Source organism: Engystomops pustulosus, chromosome 9, assembly GCF_040894005.1.
Source record: "Engystomops pustulosus chromosome 9, aEngPut4.maternal, whole genome shotgun sequence".
NCBI lineage: Eukaryota > Metazoa > Chordata > Amphibia > Anura > Leptodactylidae > Engystomops > Engystomops pustulosus.
This window is the reverse complement of record NC_092419.1, coordinates 11,234,639-11,259,304: the sequence shown is the minus strand read 5'-3', so window position 1 is coordinate 11,259,304 and position 24,666 is coordinate 11,234,639. Positions and strand designations below refer to the sequence as shown.

Here is a 24,666-nt window from a genome sequence, read left to right as displayed (position 1 = left end):
GCTGGTCACAGCAGGGACAGCAGAGAGCTCAGGCGCTGGTCACAGCAGGGACAGCAGAGAGCTCAGGCGCTGGTCACAGCAGGGACAGCAGAGAGCTCAGGCGCTGGTCACAGCAGGGACAGCAGAGAGCTCAGGCGCTGGTCACAGCAGGGACAGCAGAGAGCTCAGGCGCTGGTCACAGCAGGGACAGCAGAGAGCTCAGGCGCTGGTCACAGCAGGGACAGCAGAGAGCTCAGGCGCTGGCACAGCAGGGACAGCAGAGAGCTCAGGCGCTGGTCACAGCAGGGACAGCAGAGAGCTCAGGCGCTGGTCACAGCAGGGACAGCAGAGAGCTCAGGCGCTGGTCACAGCAGGGACAGCAGAGAGCTCAGGCGCTGGTCACAGCAGGGACAGCAGAGAGCTCAGGCGCTGGTCACAGCAGGGACAGCAGAGAGCTCAGGCGCTGGTCACAGCAGGGACAGCAGAGAGCTCAGGCGCTGGTCACAGCAGGGGGAGCAGAGAGCTCAGGCGCTGGTCACAGCAGGGGGAGCAGAGAGCTCAGGCGCTGGCACAGCAGGGACAGCAGAGAGCTCAGGCGCTGGTCACAGCAGGGACAGCAGAGAGCTCAGGCACTGGTCACAGCAGGGACAGCGGAGAGCTCAGGCGCAGGTCACAGCAGGGACAGCGGAGAGCTCAGGCGCTGGTCACAGCAGGGACAGCGGAGAGCTCAGGCGCTGGTCACAGCAGGGACAGCGGAGAGCTCAGGCGCTGGTCACAGCAGGGACAGCGGAGAGCTCAGGCGCTGGTCACAGCAGGGACAGCGGAGAGCTCAGGCGCTGGTCACAGCAGGGACAGCGGAGAGCTCAGGCGCTGGTCACAGCAGGGACAGCGGAGAGCTCAGGCGCTGGTCACAGCAGGGACAGCGGAGAGCTCAGGCGCTGGTCACAGCAGGGACAGCGGAGAGCTCAGGCGCTGGTCACAGCAGGGACAGCGGAGAGCTCAGGCGCTGGTCACAGCAGGGACAGCAGAGAGCTCAGGCGCTGGTCACAGCAGGGACAGCAGAGAGCTCAGGCGCTGGTCACAGCAGGGACAGCGGAGAGCTCAGGCGCTGGTCACAGCAGGGACAGCGGAGAGCTCAGGCGCTGGTCACAGCAGGGACAGCAGAGAGCTCAGGCGCAGGTCACAGCAGGGACAGCAGAGAGCTCAGGCGCAGGTCACAGCAGGGACAGCAGAGAGCTCAGGCGCTGGTCACAGCAGGGAGAGCAGAGAGCTCAGGCGCTGGTCACAGCAGGGACAGCAGAGAGCTCAGGCGCTGGTCACAGCAGGGGCAGCAGAGAGCTCAGGTGCTGGTCACAGCAGGGACAGCAGAGAGCTCAGTCGCTGGTCACAGCAGGGACAGCAGAGAGCTCAGGCGCTGGTCACAGCAGGGACAGCAGAGAGCTCAGGTGCTGGTCACAGCAGGGACAGCAGAGAGCTCAGTCGCTGGTCACAGCAGGGACAGCAGAGAGCTCAGGCGCTGGTCACAGCAGGGACAGCAGAGAGCTTCAAGAAGGGTCTAGATGCCTTTTTACACCTAAATAACATTGATGGTTATGTTATATAGAATTGTTTCCCCTAAATCCCTTCCTCATCCAATCCCTCCCCTTCCTTGGTTGAATTGATGAACAAGGGTCAATTTTCAACCGTATAACCTTTGTAACTATTTGGCAGCAGTGAAATGTAGAGCACTTTAGGTAACACACGGGTCACGTTATTGACTTACTAAGTGAAATAATTTTGCTACACCCCTTCATATTTGGACTCTTGCTGTAGGACTTTACCTTGTATTTGCTTCTTTAGGACTGCACAAGGATGTCCTAGAGAACTGGTCTAGCGGGCAGAGAAGTGTGGACAGAAACAGCCAAAAATCTCCTCAGACGGAAAGGCTCCGGGAATCTGACGGGCGCCCGGTGACTGATCCTTCTAGTATAAGATCCCACTGTGGAGACGTCTGTAAGAGATCAGAGACTCTACTGAAGAAGCTAAAAGAGACGGAGGAGGTGAGGACGTAAGATGCTACAGATAAGAGATGACGTTGGGGGTCATTTACTAAGGGCCCGATTCGCGTTTTCCCGACGTGTTACCCGAATATTTCTGATTTGCGCCGATTTCCCCTGAATTGCCCCGGGATTTTGGCGCACGCGATCGGATTGTGGCGCGTCGGCGCTGGCATGCACGCGACGGAAATCGGGGGGCGTGGCCGACCGAAAACCCTACAGATTCGAAAAAATCACCGCATTTAAAAAAAAAAAAAAAAAAAGTGTCGCGGAGCTTGCACTTACCTTCACCAGTAATAGGCCGGTGAACTTCAGGGCATTCCAGCGGGCCTCGGGGAACTTCAGCGCAGCAGCGCCACCTGGTGGACGTCGGAGGAACTACCTTAGTGAATCCCGTCCGGACCCAAATCCACCGCAGAGAACGCGCCGCTGGATCGCGAATGGACCGGGTAAGTAAATCTGCCGCATTGTGTCTGTGACTATCTGACATCTCTGTGGTTGCAGGAGAGGAATCGGCTGCTGATGGAGAACGCCAACCTGCACTGTACCAACTCCCACCTGGCGGCAGAGAACGCCAGCTTACACGGCCAGCTGAGCGCATTACAGGACAAGGTCCAAGCGCTGAGCAAGGACTCCAGGATGAAGCCGGCGCTCACTCAGATCCTCGAGACCATGAAAGCATTGAAAATACAAAGCGACAAGAACCCCTGACCAATGGTACAGCAAGGACTGCCGCCATCTTGTAATATACGCTCTATGGACACGACCAGGGGGAGGGAGGGGGGGTCACCTCTACAGGGCGATTAATCCTACGTTCCCACTACTGAATCCATTTTCTACTGGAGAAAAAAAAATAAATAGAATTCATAGATTATTTTATTATTTTTATTTAAAGGCTTAAGAAAACCCAACTATAAAATACCCTATGAGGTTAAGGTTAAGAGGAGATCCCCTCGTCAGCCAGAGCAGGTACATGAGGTTGCCGTATCGCAGCCGCAGTCATTGATTTTCATAGGCACCATGTAATGCTTTGTTTCCCCAGTGGTGGCGCTGTGGGAAAGTTGCACACTTCCTGATTCCACCATAGATTACAGTTTATCCCTAGTAGTGATCCTAATCCTCAAGGGCAGATTTGCCCAGAATACAATCCACTCAATTGGATAGAGTGATTCTACAGGAAGCTTTATTGTATACTTCCTGTGTATCATAATTGATCCCTGGTCATGGGATGTCACACAGGTGCACAGCTCGTTATATCCCTGGTCATGCGATGTCACACAGGTGCACGGCTCGTTGTATATCTCCTCGTCGTGTGATGTCACACAGGTACAACAAACAGCTTTGATGCCCTCTGTGATATAACGAGGTGTGCACCTGAGCGACATCACTTGCCCATCTACCACCAGGATTAAAGACTGTATTTAAATGAGCCTGAGGGGTTCCAGGCTCCAAAGGTGTTAATTGAGCTTGGAGCACCTCAGGCTCATTTGCATACAGTTTTTCATCCTAGTGGTAAAGGAGCTCCACCTAACAGTTCAGCAGGACCTGAGCTTAGACATAGTGGAAAAGATGTTACAGATATATATGTAGTGCAAAACCAGAGGAGAGCTATTTTGCAATATATATATATAAACACATGTACAATGTTCACATCTTCAATGTGCAAAATCGCTCTCTTAAAAAAAAAAAAAAAAAAAAAGGAAAAACTCACAAGACAGATCAGAGCAGAAAAAGCCAAATTACATTTGCCCCTATGTCTACTTTCCTGCATAAACACTGCCACATCTGTCCGCAGGTTGTGTGTAGCATTACAGTTCAGAGCCTTTTAAAAAGGAAATCTACCATCAAAATCCATCCTGATAAACCGGGGACATTACTCCTAGATCCAGGCACCGGGACTGTGGTATCTTCTTATATTTGTTATCCATGGCCTCCTTCCTTCTAATGTCAACTTCTATAATTATGCTAATGGACCTGAAGGGCTCTCTTGGGCATTTCCAGAGCCTCTCCTTGCAAAAGATTCACAGGCTGTTAAAATGAGCAAAACATGTCTCACCCTGCATCTGCCTGTGTAATCTAGCAGCAGCAGGGTGAGAGGAGACACGTTTTGCTCATTTGAAGAGCCTGTGATTCTGCAGCATGAAGGAAACAACCCAAGAGAGCCCTGAAGGCTCATTAGCATCATTTTAAAAGTTGATTTTAAAAGGAAGGCGGCCATGGATAAGAAATCTAAGCAGATTACTACAGTCGAGGTGCCCGGATCTATGAGTAATGTCCCTGGTTTATGATGGATTCTGATGGTAGATTATGGGGCCCAAACTTATTAAATTCCTCGCATATCCTCTGATCGGGTGCAGTGCTGGGATTGTAAATGGTTTGTACAGTGTTCTGTTTCTTCCAGTAAATGGTTTGTACAGTGTTCTGTTTCTTCCAGTAAATGGTTTGTACAGAGTCCATACTGACTAGATACAGGGTACAACACTTGTTCACTATAGGATGCAAGAAGATAAAAGAAAACACAGGCGGCACCCCCTAGTAATATGGTACTTAGAGTAATTTTGTTGTGACTGTGATAACTGCTCACCTTGGGACACCTTGGGGGTCATTTACTAAGGGCCCGATTCGCGTTTTCCCGACGTGTTACCCGAATATTTCCGATTTGCGCCGATTTCCCCTGAATTGGCCCGGGATTTTGTCGCTCGCGATCAGATTGTGGCGCACGCGACGGAAATCGGGGGGCGTGGCCGAACGGGAAAACCACCGCATTTAAAACAAAAAAATATGTCGTGGAGCTTGCACTTACCTTCACTCAGCCCGGCCCGGTGAACTTGAGTGCGTTCCGATGCTTTTCAGCGCAGCAACGCCACCTGGTGGACGGTGGAGGAACTACCTTAATGAATCCCGGCTGGACCCGAATCCACCGCAGAGAACGCGCCGCTGGATCGCGAATGGACCGGGTAAGTAAATCTGTCCCATTGTGTCTTATGCGTTGGAGCAGGTATCAAAGGTTAGGTCTGTTTTTTTTGTTTTTTGTTGCACTATAGGATGCAGTCAGGCCCAAATGGTATATGGAGGAGGCTACTGATGTGACACACATACTAACCACAACCTGGGTGTATTTATTGACTGTTTTGCAGGATGTGGCCTGTGGTGGTAGTAACATGGTGCCTCAGCACCTAGGGTGGTGGACTTCTATGGGTGCTGAGCGGCCCAATAAGCGCTGGACCACATGTATCTGTGTGACTACATCCCGTGGTGAATCTGCATCTTACCTTTTCTATCACCTCTGTTTGGATTATTATATAAAACCTTTAAAATGGATTTTTAACAAAAAAATATTATTCCCAGAACAACTTCTAATGAAACTCCTTCTAAAATTCATATAAAACACACAGACCACACAACAGAAGGCAAAAAAAAAGTTTATACATTTTTCCATTACTTTTCAAAACAAGAAAATGCAGGAAGAACCCAAAGTACATGGATGTGTATATACAGCCTATACATAGTCTCCTGTAAGGCTCCCCTCCTGACATGTACATGGATGTGTATATACAGCCTATACATAGTCTCCTGTAAGGCTCCCCTCCTGACATGTACATGGATGTGTATATACAGCCTATACATAGTCTCCTGTAAGGCTCCCCTCCTGACATGTACATGGATGTGTATATACAGCCTATACATAGTCTCCTGTAGGGCTCCCCTCCTGACATGTACATGGATGTGTATATACAGCCTATACATAGTCTCCTGTAAGGCTCCCCTCCTGACATGTACATGGATGTGTATATACAGCCTATACATAGTCTCCTGTAAGGCTCCCCTCCTGACATGTACATGGATGTGTATATACAGCCTATACATAGTCTCCTGTAAGGCTCCCCTACTGACATGCTGTGTTATAGTCAGACTCCCTGGGAAATTCTGGATAATCTTTGCAATCACTGCTCCTCTGTTCTTCCTCATGGAAATGGACGACCAGTTGTCACTATATTAATACATTGTAACAATGAAGGTCTAATACAAGAATATGCAATCCATGAGAAATAACAGATCTGGGGCAACTATTAAAAAGGACTGACAAATAGAATTTAGTATTTTCTTACAAATTTCACATTATTTTACATATTTATAGCAATAACCTGCTTTTTTGAATTAAATTAAAGCTGTACATAATTATTTAACAACTGCATTTCACCAAAATACATTATAAGTGCTCCCCTGTTTGAATGGGCATCTACCACCAGGATGAAAGATTGTAAATTCAGCACATTGACATACTGGTGTGCACCCCCTCTGACAGGATCTGCTCTTCTTTTAGCTTCTTATGTCCTTGTTTTTCCAACAAAATAAGTTTAAAAAATTAAGCAAATGAGCCCGAGGGGCTCCAAGCTCCTCTGGCTCATTTGCATAATTCCTAAAGCCTTTATACGAAGGCATAAAGAAGAGCAGAACCTGCCAGAGTGTGATTGGTTTACAATCCCTGATCCTAGTGGTCAATTACCTTTCAGCGCAGAAATTCAAAAAAATGTATAATAAAAATATCCAAAATAAACCAGGATCACCCAGATCATGAAATAATGGGAAAAACATGGACAATATATACATATATTTTGGTTAGATGCCTAAACACTGAGGCAAACCACCAACCAAAACAGAAAATCTTCTCATCAGGGCAAAGCTTCAAAATAGCACAAAGAATAAAAAACTAATATAGGGATAAAAAAAACCCTTTACAATTAAACCCTTTAGAGTGTATTAGCACAAGTAGACCTGCGGATGGGCTGTTCTCCGGGGGGACGTGCACGGCAGGCTGGTGGCCCCTCCTTCCATCACCTCGCCATGCAGGTTACTAGCAGGCTGATCGCTATCATCTGCCCCTTATAGGGCTGCACTTGCTCTGTAATACAATTGGAGCAGAGTAAACCAAAGTTTTTTATGTATTCAATAGCGGATTAATGGAGAATTTACACAGATGAAGGGATTTTCCCTTCCCATAATATATCCAGGGAATAGATCATCAGTTTACAATCAGTGGGGTTCCAACACTTGAAATTGCACAACACAACATATGGTAGATAAACCCAGAAGCTCCGGGTTACATCCTCTTTACTGCTCAGCTTTCAGTGAATAGGAACTGAGCTGCCGCTCCTTGTAATGTGCCCACTATACAGAGGACAGCCCTCATCAAGTGCAATCTGATGACCTATCCCCAGGAATAGAGAAACCCCATACACACTCCATTCTGCTGACTGAACTACACGGGAGGAGGTTTTCGGAAGCCAATTTCATTAGAGCAATGGTGGTGCTACTACTGTCACCCCCACCAATCAATTGTCCGAGTACTGCAGCCTCTTCCCCGCTTGCATGGCGTCTACATAAATGGGACAGTGTGGGGCGGTGTAGCGCCATCCCGTTTACAGATCAGATCAATATGAAGAGGCTGCAGTCACCAGTCGAGTGCATGGTCAGACTCTGATAAGAATGGCCGGGCCCACAGGTCGGCTTCCATTATTCTGCGCCCATAAAACCCTTTCGTTTGGCATTACAAAGGCACATGAGATACTTTGGGGCTCACTTCCTTTTTCTCTTATCTCTTTTGCCCCATCGTTGGTGTCCGTGTCCACCTCCGCCTTCCCTCCGCTTCTCCCACATGGGCATTGGAGGCTCTATTTCGTTAGGCCGGCCTCCTCGGTCAGGCACGCTACCAATCATGAGAACCTAGAATACATAAAACACATTTTGAAATCTTTTGGTTAGTTGGGGTTGTCCAACATTAATAAAAACTTTACTGGTGGGCTGTGAAAAAAATAAAGCTGTACTTGCCACCCTGGGACATAGGGACGGGTGGACGTGCCAGGCAGCCAGCGTTGTTGAAGCGGAGCTTCTGTGCCCCTGTAAACAAACTGGGCACGGCAGAGTGGGACAACGGGGGCGCTGGGGGTGGCAAGTACAGCTTAATTTTTTTTCACAGTCCACCAGTATAAGTTTTTATTAATATCAGACAACCCCTTTAAGAGATGGTGACCTTTTTTTGCTTTGCAGTTTTCCCTAGTTCAATAAGCAAACCATTGTAGCAACTAAATGAGCACGAAACTCAGAGATGAAGGATATAAAGAAGCTTGACCACTGTGTAATGGGATATGGAGTAACTTTTTCCCCCAAAAAAGTCTATGATCTAACCACAGTGTACATATTTAGAGAAGGATAAAGGAGGTTAAAAGGGGTTCTCCAGTCAGAGCTGATAGGATCCCCATAGATCTCGAGAACAGGGGGGTCTTTTGTAACTCTGTTGAGCTTGAGATGACCGCAGCAGCCAGTTGCACATGCGCATTCATTCCTATGGTACTGATGGAGATAGCAGAGTGCCGTACTCTTCGACAGCACAACAAGGATACCACGGACCTCCATTCTCAACATCCAAGGAGGTCTCATGACTAAGGACGGGGCCTAACTTGCTTTGAGTGGAGAACCCCTTTAACAGGGACATTAGCCATAGTGGATACCTTCTGGATGGCACTGCGGGTCTTCAGGCAGAAGGTGGCATTGCAGGTGGGTAGGATTCGGGAGTAGTCTTCTCGTGCAGCCAATAAATGTGGGATTGTGATCCTAGACTCTGATGTAAGAGACTCTCTCAATGGCCAGTAGACTTCCTTCATTGGTTTTCCTTTTACCTGTATCAAGAAAAGAACAGATATACGCTACCTAAAGAGTATACACTATATCTAGGATACATAAAGTCTACCTCCTGGACTAAAGGGTTGGACCATCTAACAGGAGCTGGAGCAGGTCTTATTCCTGATTAGCTTGCGGAGTCTTTACATGTGAGCACAAGGACGATACATACACCAATAACATACGCCATGTTTGTGGCTGGAGAATGTACATGATGATGTGCAGGTAGCCGTACAATGAAGAACTGACCTGAGCCCTCTCTGACCAGTGGAATGACTGCACCGTAACATCAAATCGCGTCACCAGCATCCGCATCCTGCACTCATACTCCTTGAGCATGGAGTGATGCAGCTCCTGCAGGGTTTCCTATGAGCACAGAAAGTGTGAAAATGATAGGCACCAGATTGCCCAGAAGGATTGGGACAGCGCTAGAGAATTCCATCTGAAGGTTACAATATTTTTTTGTTTTCCTGCCTCAAAGCATAAGCTGATTAAAGTCGCCAATACCTAGATCCAGGCACCGTGGTAATAATCTTTTTTTTTTTTTGGTTCAACTTTTATAATTATGTTAATGAGCCAGTGGGGCTCTGGGGGTGTTATCAGAGGCCCCCCATGCTGCAGATGCACAGGCTGTTAGATTCTCACTCACCCCCTCGGCTCCCTCAGCCCCCCCCCCCCCTCTCCCCGCACTAGGTCTGATCTCATAACAACTGTGGAAGTTTTAGTACACAGTGGGAGGGGGAAGTGCTCCTGCACAGTATGTGAATGTGCAGCACAGAGAGGCTCTGGTAATGCCCCCCAGAGCCCTTCTGGCTCACTAGCAAAAGTTGATTGTAGAAGGAAGGAGGCCATGGATAACAAATATAAGATACCACAGTCGGAACATGAGTAATAATAGTCTTAATCCTTTTTTTTATCCATTGGTGCCATAAAAAAAATACTAAAATGAAAAACTCTTACCCATTGTTCAGGCTGCAGCTGCACTTTGAAGAGAGGGGGAGACATAGGAACCGTCCCAGAAAGGTTTGTGATCTGAGAATTGAAAGGAAAGCAATAAAGAAATTAAACTCAATGCCTTTTCCTCTCTCCAGAACCATTATAATCACACTTCTAGAGAGTGGAAAGGGCATCTGCCACAGAGCTTACAATCCACTGACCCAATGCATGCCGCTCACCTTATTCTCCAGCTCCCTCATTAGCTCTGACACTGGGGCATCCGGAGAAATCTCTGGCAAACCCAAAGCTTTTCCTATAAGGCGCAACTCATCCAGAACATCTTCGTCATGTTGTGCAGGTTCAGAGGTGGGCTTCTTCAGGAGTCGAGCCGCCTCCAGCTCTGTGCTCAGGAATACTACGGGGGGAAAAAAAAAAAAATGGACGGACTTGTTAAAGATCTATAAATAATTGAATCCTAAAATCAAAAATACACCATGCTGCAGAAAAAGTTCAGGTCACATCTAGTTTTGAGTCTGTGGTGGAGGCTACTGCCACTGTATAGATAAGGGGTGGAAGAAGAGTTTTAAACACAATGAATGGGGCTTACTTACTAAGGGTCCGCGGAGCGCATTTTTGGCGGGTTTCCCACGATTTCCTGTTATTTTGGCATACGTAATCGGATTTTGGTGCATCGGCGCCAGCTTGCACGCGACAGAAATAGGGGGGGGGGCTCCGACATCCCGACAGATTCGGACATCGTGCGGGATTTAACACTTAGAATGATCTCCCAAGACACGCACCGCGGCATCGCGACAGGACCGGGTAAGTAACTCTGCCCCAATGTGTAGGAGAGTTGTGCTAAATATTTGGGGAGCTTACTCTTAATATGAAGCAAGAACACCAACAGAATAGAACCAGTTACTAGACGCAACTACATCCTCCCTTTAAATTCTTAATATTTGCTACAGGGGTTAAAGGGGAGATCAACTTTAACACTGGATTAAAGGAACACTCAAGTCAAAGCGAATTCATGGAATAATACAAGGCGCAGGATCTGAAGGCAGGAGCAGGACTCATTTTCATTGTATTCCTCAAACTTAGGGTCCTACTTCTCCCTGCAGGTCCTACACAAGGTATAATTTGATGAATGAGCTGTGACTGTTCCTTTAAACAGCTTATCTGCTGCGGTCGGATAATTAAACATACCTTAACGGTTTGTCTCCAGATAGATTAAAGGGGTTGCTCGGAGGTTGAAAAACATGGCTGTCTTCTTCCTAAAGCAGCGCCACACCTGACCATGGGTAGTGCGTGGTATTGCAACTAAGCTCCAATAATTTGTATGCAGCCAAACTGCAATACCAGTACTGACCATGGTCAGGTGTGGTGCTGTTTTAGGAAGAAAGCAGCAATGTTTTTCAATATCCAGACATCCCCTTAATGTATAAAATTGCTGTATATTATGCATTATTACCGATGAGCTGCAGGCAGTTAGCAGGTTCCAGTAGCCTAGAAGTTACGTTTCCAGTGGTCAGCGATGTGTAGGGACAGTGAAGCTCGCTCATCACTCCGCTCATCTCCAACTGGAAGGTCTCAGAGTCAGCCGGGCCTGAAGAGGAGACGGAATGTATTACAGTAAGCCGAAAACAAGAATGGCGGCCCGGCCCGAGCGACGATTCCTCCTAAACTGTAATGTAATTAACATCACTAAAATGTTTCATTAGCCGTCTTTCTAATATGTGGGAAAATTTGTTAAAGACTGAACTGCTGAAGAACCTCATTTTGAAGAGGCAGATAACTGCCTGATATAAATGACCCTCTCCTTCTTCAAGAGGTAAAGGGTTACGATGAAGTCTGCCATGAGACCCCCGTAGCTGGTGTCAATTTCAGGTCTTTATGTGGTAAAGGATCCGTGAAGGCCCCGCGTTCTTCGCCAAGACCCTCCCATTTATACGCGGCGTGTGAAAAATCCAGGATGCACCATAAAGTGCACAGAAACCCTTCATATTGTACATATAATACTATACATTGGTGGCAATGTACGTACAACACTTACTCCCCAGTTACTCATGAGCCGAAGCCTCCACCACCACTGGATACATGAGAAATCTATATACAGATATAGGCAGTCCCCGGGTTACGTACAAGACCAGGTCCATAAGTTTGTTCTTAAGTTGAATTTGTATGCAAGTCAAAACTGTATATTTTATAAATTGTAGCTCCAGACAAAAACATTTTTGCCCCAGTGACAAATGGAATTTCAAAATTTGTTGCTGTAATGGGACCAAGGATTATCAATAAAGCTTCATTACAGACTCCTTACAGCTGATCATTGCAGTCTGGGACTATAGTAACATTCAGAGAGGTCACAGGGGGCAGAGAGGTCTGTCTGTAACTAGGGGTCGTCTGTAAGTCAGGTGTCCTTAATTAGGGGACCTCCTGTAATTTGGAATTTTTTCTTACATTGAGATTTGCTATTAGTTTGTTTGCCTATCATTAAGCAGCGGACCGCCTCTATAGGTATATAAAGGTATGAGTGGGTGAATGGGTCTACATCGTTGCGTTATCTGCAGTCTTAGAGGAGAAGTGAATGAACAAGATATTATCATATCGCTAAAGGAGGACTGTGATAAAGGAGAGTATGCTGATCAAAGCCAAACTCATGGATACATCTTTACCCAAAGTTTGGGCCATCGCAAGTAACGCAAGCATCTGTGAAGCTTACACCCCACTATGAGGTTTATGTATAGTGTAATATTCCTACAATACCACATCATTGCACAGTAGTAGCTACAATCTACAGTCTTCAGATAACTTAATATCAGAATAACATGGTTTTTTTTTTTTTTACATGAAGCCCAGTCTCCGCTCCTGTACATTATCACACCTACTCCCCCACGTTACGTTGATGTCATTATAAGAAACCACGTACAGGTACAGGTAACACAGACAGCGGCGTGAGGTCCGTTCTCATCAGAAAGTGGCACCCGGTGAATCACTTCTAGTTTCACTGATTTTTCTCAGTTTTTATTGTCAAGTAAAAAAAACTGCAATATTCTATTTTATTTGCTTGCGCTGACATCTAGTGGCCAAACTTCATTACAACAGGAGTGCATCAGTCAACACGATTTACCTACCCAAACTAACTGCTACATTATGCATGTACGGCTGCGCTCATATAGGACACTCATGGCTTCGTTTTGATTGTCCAGATGATAGTTTTATTCCAAAGCTGCCCTTTAGAGATTTTTAATTGAGGCTGAAGTGCCATGGGTGGCGTCTCAGGGCTGTGGCTCCATATCTCACTGGACCCAGTGACATGGCTGGAGGGGGAAGTATGAGAGAAGGTGCTGGACAGTGGGAGAGTAGCAGGGGTGTTGCTGGAGTACTGAGGCGCTTTGCCAATGCCCCCCAAAACACTTCAGCCTCATTTGCATATGTCTAAAAGCAGTTTGTATGTTCTCTCCGTGTTTGCGTGGGTTTCCTCCGGGTCCTCCGGTTTCCTCCCACACTCCAAAACATACTGGTATGTTGATTAGATTGTGAGCACCATGGGGGACAGGGACTCATTTGGCAATCTCTGTGCAGAGCTGCGTAATCTGTCTGCGCTATATAAATAAAGAATTATTGTTATAATTAACTATGGCAAGAAAGGAGAAGCTGGAAAATAAAAACAAAGGTATGGGTGACATGTGTGGGCATAGCCCTATGTAACATAGCAGTTTGTTTGGGAAGGTAAATTGGGGCCATCAATGTACGATTGGTGGACTAATGAGCTCTGGACCTCAGACCAATCAGCGTAAATACAGGGCACAGAGCAAGCAACAATTGACTCTGCTCTATGTCATAGGTGGAAGCCATTGATGCCTTCAGCCAGCATCCGCTCCTGCAAGGTGGCAGAGCCCTGCTACAGGCCTTTTACTTCTTACACCTTCTGCTGCCCACAGCCCGAATGTCTCTGTAGTGTGATGAGCAGAAGCCCGGTACCTTCACTTGACCCATAGTCCGTGGCTGCTCCTGCAGCCTGTCACCAAATGATCCAAGGTCCACGGCTTCCTGGTTGGGGAATACAACCTTAAACCTGAAGGCTTCATGCACATGAACATGAGGGACAGTGATTGCTTGTCTGTGGCCTGACTCCCAGCATGAGCAGCACTCCCATCGCTGATGACAACAGACACAGACTGCCCCGGCTGCAAAGACGGGGTGCAATAGGACATATTTTATCTTTCGTGGTCCAGGCAGTGCGCCAATGCATGAAGCTGTGGAATCCAAGGCCATGTGCATGGACCCATAGAAAGTAAAGAGCGTTTATTACCGGTTAGGAGAAGCAGATAATAGTTACAGATAGACCGAGGAATAGATCAGCCTGCGCTGAGCGTAAGAAAAAGCATCAACAGGAGACAAAGCCAAGCAAAACTTTATATAGAAGCCAATTGGAAAAATTGGATGCAACGCAAAAACAATGCTCCTCCTGTGACGCCTCAGTTATACAGATGTTCCTCACCTTCGGTTGGGCTGACATTCTCCACCAGGTGGGACACAGACTTCAGTTCAGATACCAGCCACACACAGAGCGATGTAAAGAGCTGGCACTCGGCTCCCGCCTCACAGGAACACAGCAGGTCCTCCTCACGGGACAGAGGTCCTGTATAGCTAGAACAGACACCAAAAATAAAGCGGTTACAGCACACAAGACAGGACATATACCACCTCACCAGGAGTAGGTCCAGGGACCGTGTGGGTCCTCATAGGGGAGGTGGCTGGGAGCAAGGATAGACGCCTGCTTTTTTATCTGCTCGGAAGGCGCAGGAGAGGAGGTCCTGCAGTCCTAAAAGGAGAACAGAACAGCATGGAAAACACTCAGGCCCCTTCCACACTTGCGTTACAGATCATGTCACAGTCTGATCAGGATTTGGTCAGTGAAAAACCGACATTTTTCATCAGTTTTCAGTCAGAGTTTGTTCAGTGTCTCAGTGTTTTATGTGCGTTTTTTTGGGGGGGCATTTCCGATGCAGATAACGCACATGAAAAGGACTCAGGACTGAGCTCTATCTTTTCTATGGCAATTGATCAGTGAAAATTACATTGCACTTGCATTGGACTTGCCGGTGTCTCAGAGCGCGATGCGTTTTTGATGCATCTCCATAAACTTGTACGGTGCATTAGTCACGTGCGTGACTTGCAAAAGTAGAGCCTGCTGAGATTTAGACGCATGTGTGTGCGTGAAAAATAAAGCAAGTCTGAAAAAAAACATTGATTACAATCGGTTAGAGTGCAATGCAAGTTCTGTACATCAAAGGCATCAGCAGAAAACGCATGTGAAAAACGCAAGTGTGAAAGGGGCCTTAAAGAGGTAGGGCCCTGAATTGGGCCCCCTTCCCGCTTTAAAAGTTCCATATTACATTAATATATACACAGGTGGTCCCCTACTTAAGGACACCCGACTTGTAGACGTCCCTTTAGTTACAGACGGACCCCTCTGCCCCCTGTGACCTCTGGTGATCTCTCTGGATGTTACTATAGTCCCAGGCTGTACTGATCAGCTGTAAGGTGTCTGTAATGAAGATTTATTGATAATCCTTGGTCCAATTATAGCAAAAAATTTTGAAACTCCAATTGTCACTGGGGGAAAAAGAATTTTTGTCTGGAACATTATATATATATACACATACACACACACTGAGCATCTACACAGATCACAGATACACATCACATTTATGTTATATACATGTTATCCTGTACATGAATATGTATATAATGGTGCACATCCTCCACTCTTAAGGGGCCTCATCCTCCGACCTGACACTAAACACTGTGGGTCATATAGCAGCTGCCATCACTGTAGTTATGCCCAGGATTCCACCCCAGCCATTCCCCGAGTACTTCCCACCGGTTAACAAGCATCACCAAAAAGAAAATATTCTGATATGTCCCAGCAAGGACAGAAAAACAATGGCGGATAATGGGCAGGGAGGAACTTTTATGAACTTTTCATCTATCCTGTGTTTCTAATAGAATGAAGGCAAACTCTGGGCACTGATCCAAATATTCACCCAATACTAGATCAGTGGCAAGTGTTAAGTTTTGTTCCTATTTCACAAGACCAAATCCTAAAGGAAAACTGAAAAACTATGAGGCACTTTCTCCAAAACTGCATTATAACCTCAACCCCCTGCAATGTATAAGTAGGGCTATGGGAAGACTTCTGGGACATGGAGTCATCACCTCTCATTATACCTTGTAGCTTTAGAGCCATTTGGTAACCGACGGAATGCGACTGCACCCATAATACTCCCTAAAACAGTCTCAACTCCCCTCCTGCAGGTGACATACTTGCTATGGAGAGATTCTAGGTCATAGAGTTTAAACCTAAACTGCTCCAGATGTGCAGCTCCCAGCACATTGTGACCGTCTGCATGCTGGGAGTTATAGTGCTCATAGCGAGTCAGAAGAGAGTCATGTATATAAGGCACATGACTCTCTGCATGCTGGGAGTTGTAGTGCTATGACAGAAGAGAGTCATGTATATAAGGCTCATGACTCTGCATGCTGGGAGTTGTAGTGCTATGACAGCAGAGAGTCATGTATATACGGCACATGACTCTGCATGCTGGGAGTTGTAGTGCTATGACAGAAGAGAGTCATGTATATACGGCACATGACTCTGCATGCTGGGAGTTGTAGTGCTATGACAGAAGAGAGTCATGTATATACGGCACTGATCACTCACAGCTGCCGGCACCAGATATTCCAGTAAATACTCAGACACAATGGACTTTGGAATATTAATAAACACTGGGGATCAATGCTTTCCCTCCGCTCACTGGCCCCTTGTTATTGTAGCTTTGGCTTCAGATTTCCTCCGACGCTATAGAACAAATTCCTCGTAGATTGTGAGCTCTTGGGCACAGCGATTGTTTCATGTGCCGTTTCTTTGACTCTGTCATGTCTTATTTTAGTAGTGGTCTGTTATGCTCCTATGTGGAGTGCCTTATAGCCTTTCCACTACACAACCCCTGGGGTGGGGGAACAATATGAGGGGGGCCACTGGGGAGCACAATATGCAGGGAAACTGCAGGGGGGCACAATGAGAAGAAGCCACTAACTGGTGGGCGCACAATATGAGGGGGAACCTCAATATATCAGCAGTAGCCAATGGGGGGGGGGGACACACAATATTAGGGGTAGAACAATAGGACGGGGGCCGCTGGGGGGCATGGGAGTACAATATGAGGGGGAACCATTGGGTAGAACAATATGAGGGGGGAGCTGCTTGGAACCACAATATGAGGGGGCTACAAGTGACATGGAGCAGGGGGACACAATGTGAGGGGGCTGCATACTGTGTGGAGGTGGAGTAAGGGGCAGATTATGAGTGTGGCTTGGTTACTTAGGAGAGATGAATTGCCCCGAACAAAATACAAGTCCTCATAAAGATTTACTTTAAGTTACATCTCTTTGTACTTGTCAGTGACACAAACAAATTACTTGGTTACTAAGGGGTTAAGAGGCCCCAGCCAATAGGTGCTCCCCCTACTGTATATATGGATTGTTTATAAATGACCCTGTGACGTCACCAAGCCCCGCAGGAAGTGGAAACCAGCAGAGAAAGAAGCAGCTGCAATGACGTCATGTTACCATCAGAACTACAAGTCCCAGCATGCCCCGCTGACACAGAGCCCCGCCTCCTCACCAGAGCTCCTGCAGCAGCGCGGCCCCGTGCCTCAGTAATATCTCCACTCTCCCGCCGTCTTCCTCCTCCATCTTATCTTCTGCCTCCGCTTCTTCGCTTCCGGACTCACTCATAGCGTCTATACCCGGAGCCACAGGTCGGGGCCTGCTTCTTACTGTCTCCTAGCAACCCACACTGACTCATCAAATTGACGTCACGCGCGTCGGACCAATCAGAATGCCTTCTTTATTTAGCGGTGGTTTTCGAACTTTATTGACATCGTCCATGGACGGACAGTGCTGCGTGAGGTGACTTTTTCCCTGCGCAGCAGTGACGTCACGCCACCAGTGCCATGTTGAAAATTACGTCACTGGTGGACAGTTCTGATGTCATTATTTTTTTTTGTGTCATTTTATTCATACCTGTATGGAGGTTTTTAATTATTTTTAATTATTTTTATTTTTTTTCTACATTTGGTACGAGAAAGTGTAAAAATGTGAAATAATATCAGAAAGTACATGCAAGGATGATTGACCCGAATAAAATATGGTTCTTACTGACTGATAAGTTATCATTTATGCAAAATAGAACACACTGGGGCTCATTTACTAAAGGTCCACGGACGCATTTCCGTCGGGTAAGGCCGGCGCCACACAGGGCGCTTTTGTCTGCGTTTGCAAACGCAAACGCAGACAAAGTCGCGCCCACCGGGGCGGGCCTCGGCCCGATCGCATCGGCGTTTCTATGGAAACGCCTGCGATCGGGAACGAGCCGCCGGTGTTTCGTGTTAATTTAACGCGAAACACCGGCGTCTCGTTCCCGATCGCAGGCGTTTCCATAGAAACGCCGATGCGATCGGGCCGAGGCCCGCCCCGGTGGGCGCGACTTTGTCTGCGTTTGCGTTTGCAAACGCAGACAAAAGCGCCCTGTGTGGCGCCGGCCTTTCGCAATTTTTTCCAATTTGGCCATGAATTCCCCCTGGGTTTTTGGCGCACACGATCGGATTGTGCAGCATAAGCGCCGGCTTGCATGCGACAGAAATCGGGCGGGGGGGGGGGGGGGCGTGGACGTCGGACAACCCGACTGATTTGGACAAACTGCAGAATTTAAAACCAAATTGTGTTGCAAGATCAGCACTTACATGCACCGGGAAGAAGAAGGTGAACTCCAGTGGACCTCAGCGGGGGACATTGCATTTAACAAACGCAATGGAAATGGAATGATGCCTCATCGTGGGATCACGGCTGGAGCTCTTAGGCCCGTTCCACATGAACTCGCATCACACTCGCAACGCATGCTGACAGATTTTGATTGCTTATTATTGCCATTTCCTCCCCATCCCTCCTCGCTACTAACGTTGGCGATGTGACCTTATTACATATAGATCTGACACTGTGCAAACATAGCGCCATATATGTTTGGTAAAACACATGACGTCGGGCGCTGGTGACGTTTCCATAGGAATAATTTTCTTTAATTTAACTTTATTCCTGAATGGAAACGTCACATCCGCCGGACGTCATCAGTGACGAGGAAAGTTTAAGTCTATATCTAAAATCAATGTATTTGTAATCTGATGTATATGATTTAATCTGACGAAGGCTCTCGTCCGGAGCTGAAACGCCTTGTGTTTTACCAATAAGAGATCAACTGATATAAGAAAACCATTGAGCGACGCAGCGCTGATCCAAACGGGAATCCATCGTCCCGCGGATTCCTAACACTGACCATGTTTGCAGACATATGGCTCGGCAACAGATTACCATACATGCTAATGAGGCACAATTGCAAAAACAGACTGCGGATCCGTTGTTTGAGGCTGGGGAACAGTACACAGTTGATATACAAGTAGCCTGCATGAGGTACAGGCAGACCCCGGGTTATGTACAGGATAGATTCTATAGGTTTGTTCTTAAGTTGAATTTGTATGTAAATCGGAACTGTATATTTTACAATTGTAACCCCAGACAAATTTTTTTTTGGTCTCTGTGACAATTGGATTTTAAAAATGCCATTGTCATAAGAACCAGGAGTAACAATAAAGCTTCATTACTGACACCTGTGATAACTGTTACAGCTGATCATTGTAGCCCAAGGCAAAATTACATTAAAGTACCAACATCCAGAGGTCCGTTTGTAACTTAGGGTCGTATGTAAGTCGGGTGTTCTTAAGTAGGGGACCACCTGTATGGGGCAGATTTACTTACCCGGTCCATTCACGATCCAGTGGCGGGTTCTCCGACGCTGATTCAGGTCTTCTGGTGATTCACTAAGGCAGTGCGCCCGATGTCCACCAGGTGTCGCTGCTGCGCTGAAGTCCGTCGGAGTTCACTGGAGTTCACCAAGCTATCCCAGGTGCAGGTAAGTGGATGTCATGAGACACATATTTTTTTAAAATACGGCGCTTTTTCCGAATCCATCAGGTTTTCTGACGGCCACGCCCCCCGATTTTCCGTCACACGCATGCCGGCGGCGATGCGACACAATCCGATCGCGTGCGCCAAAGACCCGGTGGAATTCGCCGCAAATCGGTAATTTACAGCCAACCCGACGAAAAAACACGATTCGGGTCCTTAGTAAATGACCCCCTATATGTTCAAACTCAGTGCAGTGCTGCTAACTACATCACTCATGACTCTGATGTCGCTGTCATGCCACCCATTGCTCACACACATACAAAAGCCGACCATCCAATTGAACAAAGTACACCGATGTGTCGTTCATTAAAAAATAAACATATTTAATGATTAAATCATATTCTGAAACACTGAACTATCAGAAGGAATGAAGGGTGCGGGGGTGGGGGGGTTACAGTAAGAAACTTAAAGGAGAAGAACCATAATCAAGATACCATTTGTAATATGCAAAATTAAATATATTTGAACCTCGCAAATCTATTCTTATCATGAGGAAGAGCGTCAGAACCAAAATATCAAACACAATTTAAAAATAGGATCGATTTCAAGTGAAATAAATTGCAAAGTTTATTAAAATTTTTCTTAAATATAGTCGACATTTTGTTTTTGTTTTTTTTTAATATTTTTAAATATCGTATTTTTTTTTTTTTCCTTTAAAGTGGAACTGTCTTTCGCACACGGCAGGAAGCGGCCATTTTATGGGTCTATTTTTTTTTTTTTTTTTTAATAATTTACTACTGATAACCCCGGGCATGGAGGCACTTGGTGCCTCACGCCTCTGACCGGTTCCACAGATGGTCCAGACCACAAAATAACCGCCTTCTCTTAAGAGTATGCGACAGCTTCACTTTATGCTTCTAGGAGGCAAGAACAAAATAACAATAAGATCTATTTTTACCTTCCATCTTTCTGTACAAAATAACAGTAGAAAAAAACACAATATATTCCTCAAGAGAAATAAAAGATATTAGCTCCAACCACAAAAAAAAAAAAAAAAAAATTAATAGCAACCTTTTTTTTTTTTCCGTTTGATACAAAATAGCAATAAAACATTCCAGCAATATACAGAACACTGCACAGCTAGTGCAAACTTTACAGGCTTGTGTGTAGGTGTGTGTGTGTGTCATGTGCGATGATGACTTGCACCTCTGTCTGCAGTGAAGATGTGGATTTGGAGGTGGAGGTGACGGATTTCTCAGGATGACCTTCCAAGTTCGTTTCAAGAGGCCTCAAAATGTCAGTGATCTGCTCCTTCTCTGCTTCCGGGCAATGTCATTTAAAGGGGTCGTCTAACTTCAGCACCCTCCTGCAGTATTTACAACATATTTTGCAGTAGTTTTTCACATTATTACAGGATATTTGTCAACAACAAGTGCCTTGGATGGGAAGTTAAAAGTCGGGTTACCCCTAGTACAATTTCCTTTGTTACCTATAGCTAACAGAATCAGTGCAGATGCTTAAAGGAAATCTACCACCAGGATAAAGAATTGTAAACCAAGCACACTGACATACTGGTGAGTGCACCCTCTGGTAGGTTCTGCTTTGCTTTTAGCTTCTTAGGACCTTATTTTTGCAAAAAAAGAAGTTTCACAGATTATGCAAATGAGCCGCCGGGGCTCCAGACTCTATAGATGTCAATGGAGCTTGGAGCCCCCGAAGGCTCATCTGCATAATTTTTAAAACGTCTTTTTCTTAAAAACAAAAGCATACGAAGCTACAAGAAGAGCAGATCCTGCCAGAGGGGGCGCACACCAGTATGTCAGTGTGCTTGGTTTATAATCATTCATCCTGGTGGTAGATTTCCTTTAAAGGAGTTTCAAATTCTAAAAATTTTGATAATTAATTTATACAAATAGGTCAAGAGGGGTTAAAGGGGTTCTCCAGTTATAGCAAGTAGAGGCCTTACCCACAGGCTAGGGCCTAACATGGTGATCGTGGGGGGTCTCAGTGATGGAGCCCCCCACAGATCCCTGTTATGTTCAAATTGCCTGGAGCATCCAGTCGCACATGGGCCTGTAATCTTCTTCAGCGCCATAAAGATGTATAGAGCAGCATCTCAAGCGTAACAGGTGTACAATGGACCACAGTTTTCGGGATCCATGGGGTCCCATAACTGAGACCCCCACCAATCAGGAAGTTAGGCCCTATGGATAGGCCCTAACTTGCTATGACTGGAGAACCCTTTTGATACATAGATAATAAAATGGAAAACAGGCAACATTGCTCTGTTCAGTGGATAGACCTGATACTACAGATCAGGTTTGTTCTTAAGTTGAATTCGTATGTAAGTCGAAACTGTATATTTTAAAATTGTAGATCCAGACAAAAAAAAAATTTGGCCCCAGTGGAGTTTAAACATTTTTTGCTGTAATGGGACCAAGGATTATGAATAAATCTTCATTACAGACACCTTACAGCTGATCATTGCTGCCTGGGACTATAGTAACATCCAGAGAGGTCACCAGAGGTCAGAGGGGTCTGTCTGTAACTATGGGTTATCTGTAAATCGGGTGTCCTTAAGTAGGGGACCACCTGTATACGCTAAGAGGTAAGCGCCAGAGGTATTAACCATTAACCACCATGTGAACAAAAACAAGTACTGACTTTCATTTCTAAGGGGCTGATATTCAAGTACATTTTTGGCTCGATCTCCATCTACCCCAAAGCTTCAGCTTCGCTCCTTTCGAACGGGGTACACGTGACCTCCCATTCTAGTAAACAGTGAAGGACCAAACATTAAGATCCTCTGCATTCAGATATACGATAACTTATCATTGTAGGACCCTAAAAAAACCACCTAGTGGTGGGCACTTGATTTCCTTTGGACTGCCAAAAACCTAAAGCAACTCACAAAAGACGCAAAGCTGCATCAGTATCTCGCTGTATCCTAGTAATGCATAAAAGCAAAATATATGTAGAAATATGCAGGGGGTCTCATACAAACCAATACATGAAAATTATCTATAAGTGGAATCCCCCCCCCCGCTAAGGAAGGCCAAGGGGTGGAAAAGTAGATTGTCAACATAATGTGCATTGGGATTGTGCCAAGTGGCGATCAATGGGAATATTTTAGGAAACTTCCTATTGGTAATACTCTATATGTAATCGATAAAGTGGTTTCAGGCAATGACACATTAGTGAAGATGGAAGTTATTGTGCAGAATGCTAGATCGTCTTGTTTGGTTAAGTTTTGGAGGTGCTTACTGTGCGTCAGGACTATAAGGGTCTATAGATAGAAAAGGCGGGATTTATGCCCATTACATATGGGCAATAGGCTGCACTTATGTTCCTCTTCCATAATACTCTGCACTGTTTACAGTCTATAGGGGAGAGTGGTCTATAAAACTTATATATACACCATCGACGTCAGTCTATAGATGAAATAGAGAGTAGGCCCAGGATACATGGTAACGTTCACCACCAAATAAAACCAATCCAAAACTTTGGTGATGCCATTGCCGATTCTTACATCTTCCCAAATTGTATCATAGTTTATACGGTTGAAAAAAGACACAAGTTCAACCAAGGAAGGGAAGGGATTGGATGAGGAAGGGATTTATGGGAAACAATTCTATATAACATAACCATCAATGTTATTTAGGTGTAAAAAGGCATCTAGACCCTTCTTGAAGCTCTCTGCTGTCCCTGCTGTGACCAGCGCCTGAGCTCTCTGCTGTCCCTGCTGTGACCAGCTCCTGAGCTCTCTGCTGTCCCTGCTGTGACCTGCGCCTGAGCTCTCTGTTGTCCCTGCTGTGACCTGCGCCTGAGCTCTCTGCTGTCCCTGCTGTGACCTGCGCCTGAGTTCTCTGTTGTCCCTGCTGTGACCTGCGCCTGAGCTCTCTGCTGTCCCTGCTGTGACCTGCGCCTGAGCTCTCTGCTGTCCCTGCTGTGACCTGCGCCTGAGCTCTCTGCTGTCCCTGCTGTGACCAGCGCCTGAGCTCTCTGCTGTCCCTGCTGTGCTCTGCTCCTGAGCTCTCTGCTGTCCCTGCTGTGACCAACGCCTGAGCTCTCTGCTGTTCCTGCTGTGACCAGCGCCTGAGCTCTCTGCTGTCCCTGCTGTGACCAGCGCCTGAGCTCAGCTATTCCACTGATTGACAGTTCTCATAGTAAAATGGCTCTGATTAAACCTTGTTTCCTCCAGACGGAGACAGTGCCCCTCGTCTTTTGATTTGATTTAATCTGGAACAACTTTTTACCATATTTTTTGTATGGACCATTCATATATTTATATAAATGAATCATGTCCCCTCGTAGTCGGCTCTTTTCCATACTAAATAAATCTAATTGTTTTAATCTTTCCTCATAACTGAGACCCTCCATACCCCTTATCATTTTTGTGGCTCTACGTACCCCTGCCCCAAAACTCGTCTCGTCTCAATAGTACATACATACAGTGAGATAATCTTCTTCCACGTGAGACCACATTTCCACGAATGAGGCCGTCCTATTGAGCGAGTCATAAGATTATATCCTCCATACAGGATATAGTGGGGACTAGACCAGATTACACCTGTACAGGTCACACACCTGTACATCCTCCAGGGACATAACAACTAATCGGTCATATATATAAAGCCTCCTCCACTAGAAAGGAAAATCATATTATGACTCTGAAAAATGGTGAAGCATCAGAGAAATGACAGGTGAGAAGTCCGGAAAATGTCATTTTTGGGATTATTTTTCTAGTAGCACCATAATATGGAAGATGTCATAGGTCTCCATCAGCAGAGGTTTAAGGGGGTGTTCACACGTTCAGGTTTTTTTTCCGCTTGCGGTTTTGAAAGCCAAAACCAGATGTGGAGTAAAAGACGAGGAGGAGGAGGAGGAGCGCCTGTCATTTATACTTTCTCAATCTTTATGGTCCACACCTGGGATTGGATGCAGAAACTACACACAAAAACCTGAACGTGTAGACGCACCCGAGCACAGGTCAAGCAACTGGGAGAAT

General features: G+C 46.2%; 2 protein-coding genes across 2 annotated transcripts in view; one reads left to right on the top strand and one right to left on the bottom strand.

Annotated features, from left to right (window-relative positions):
• RASGRP4 (RAS guanyl releasing protein 4) overlaps positions 1–2,790 on the top strand; it is a 36,567-nt gene extending 33,777 nt beyond the window's left edge. The window contains exons 15-16 of the mRNA XM_072124040.1: positions 1,819–2,018; positions 2,520–2,790. Coding sequence (XP_071980141.1) covers positions 1,819–2,018; positions 2,520–2,726 — 407 coding nt within the window. The 3' untranslated portion in view covers positions 2,727–2,790. The remainder of the gene's footprint in view (positions 1–1,818; positions 2,019–2,519) is intronic.
• A 4,713-nt stretch (positions 2,791–7,503) lies between these two features.
• FAM98C (family with sequence similarity 98 member C) lies at positions 7,504–17,532 on the bottom strand. Its single transcript, XM_072122925.1, has 8 exons — positions 17,323–17,532; positions 14,134–14,282; positions 11,101–11,235; positions 9,869–10,044; positions 9,654–9,725; positions 8,943–9,059; positions 8,525–8,692; positions 7,504–7,739 (listed from the first exon to the last, which is right to left on the bottom strand). The coding sequence occupies exons 1-8, from the start codon at positions 17,433–17,435 to the stop codon at positions 7,593–7,595; spliced, it is 1,077 nt and encodes a 358-aa protein (XP_071979026.1). The 5' UTR covers positions 17,436–17,532; the 3' UTR covers positions 7,504–7,592.
• Between the last annotated feature and the right edge of the window lie 7,134 nt (positions 17,533–24,666).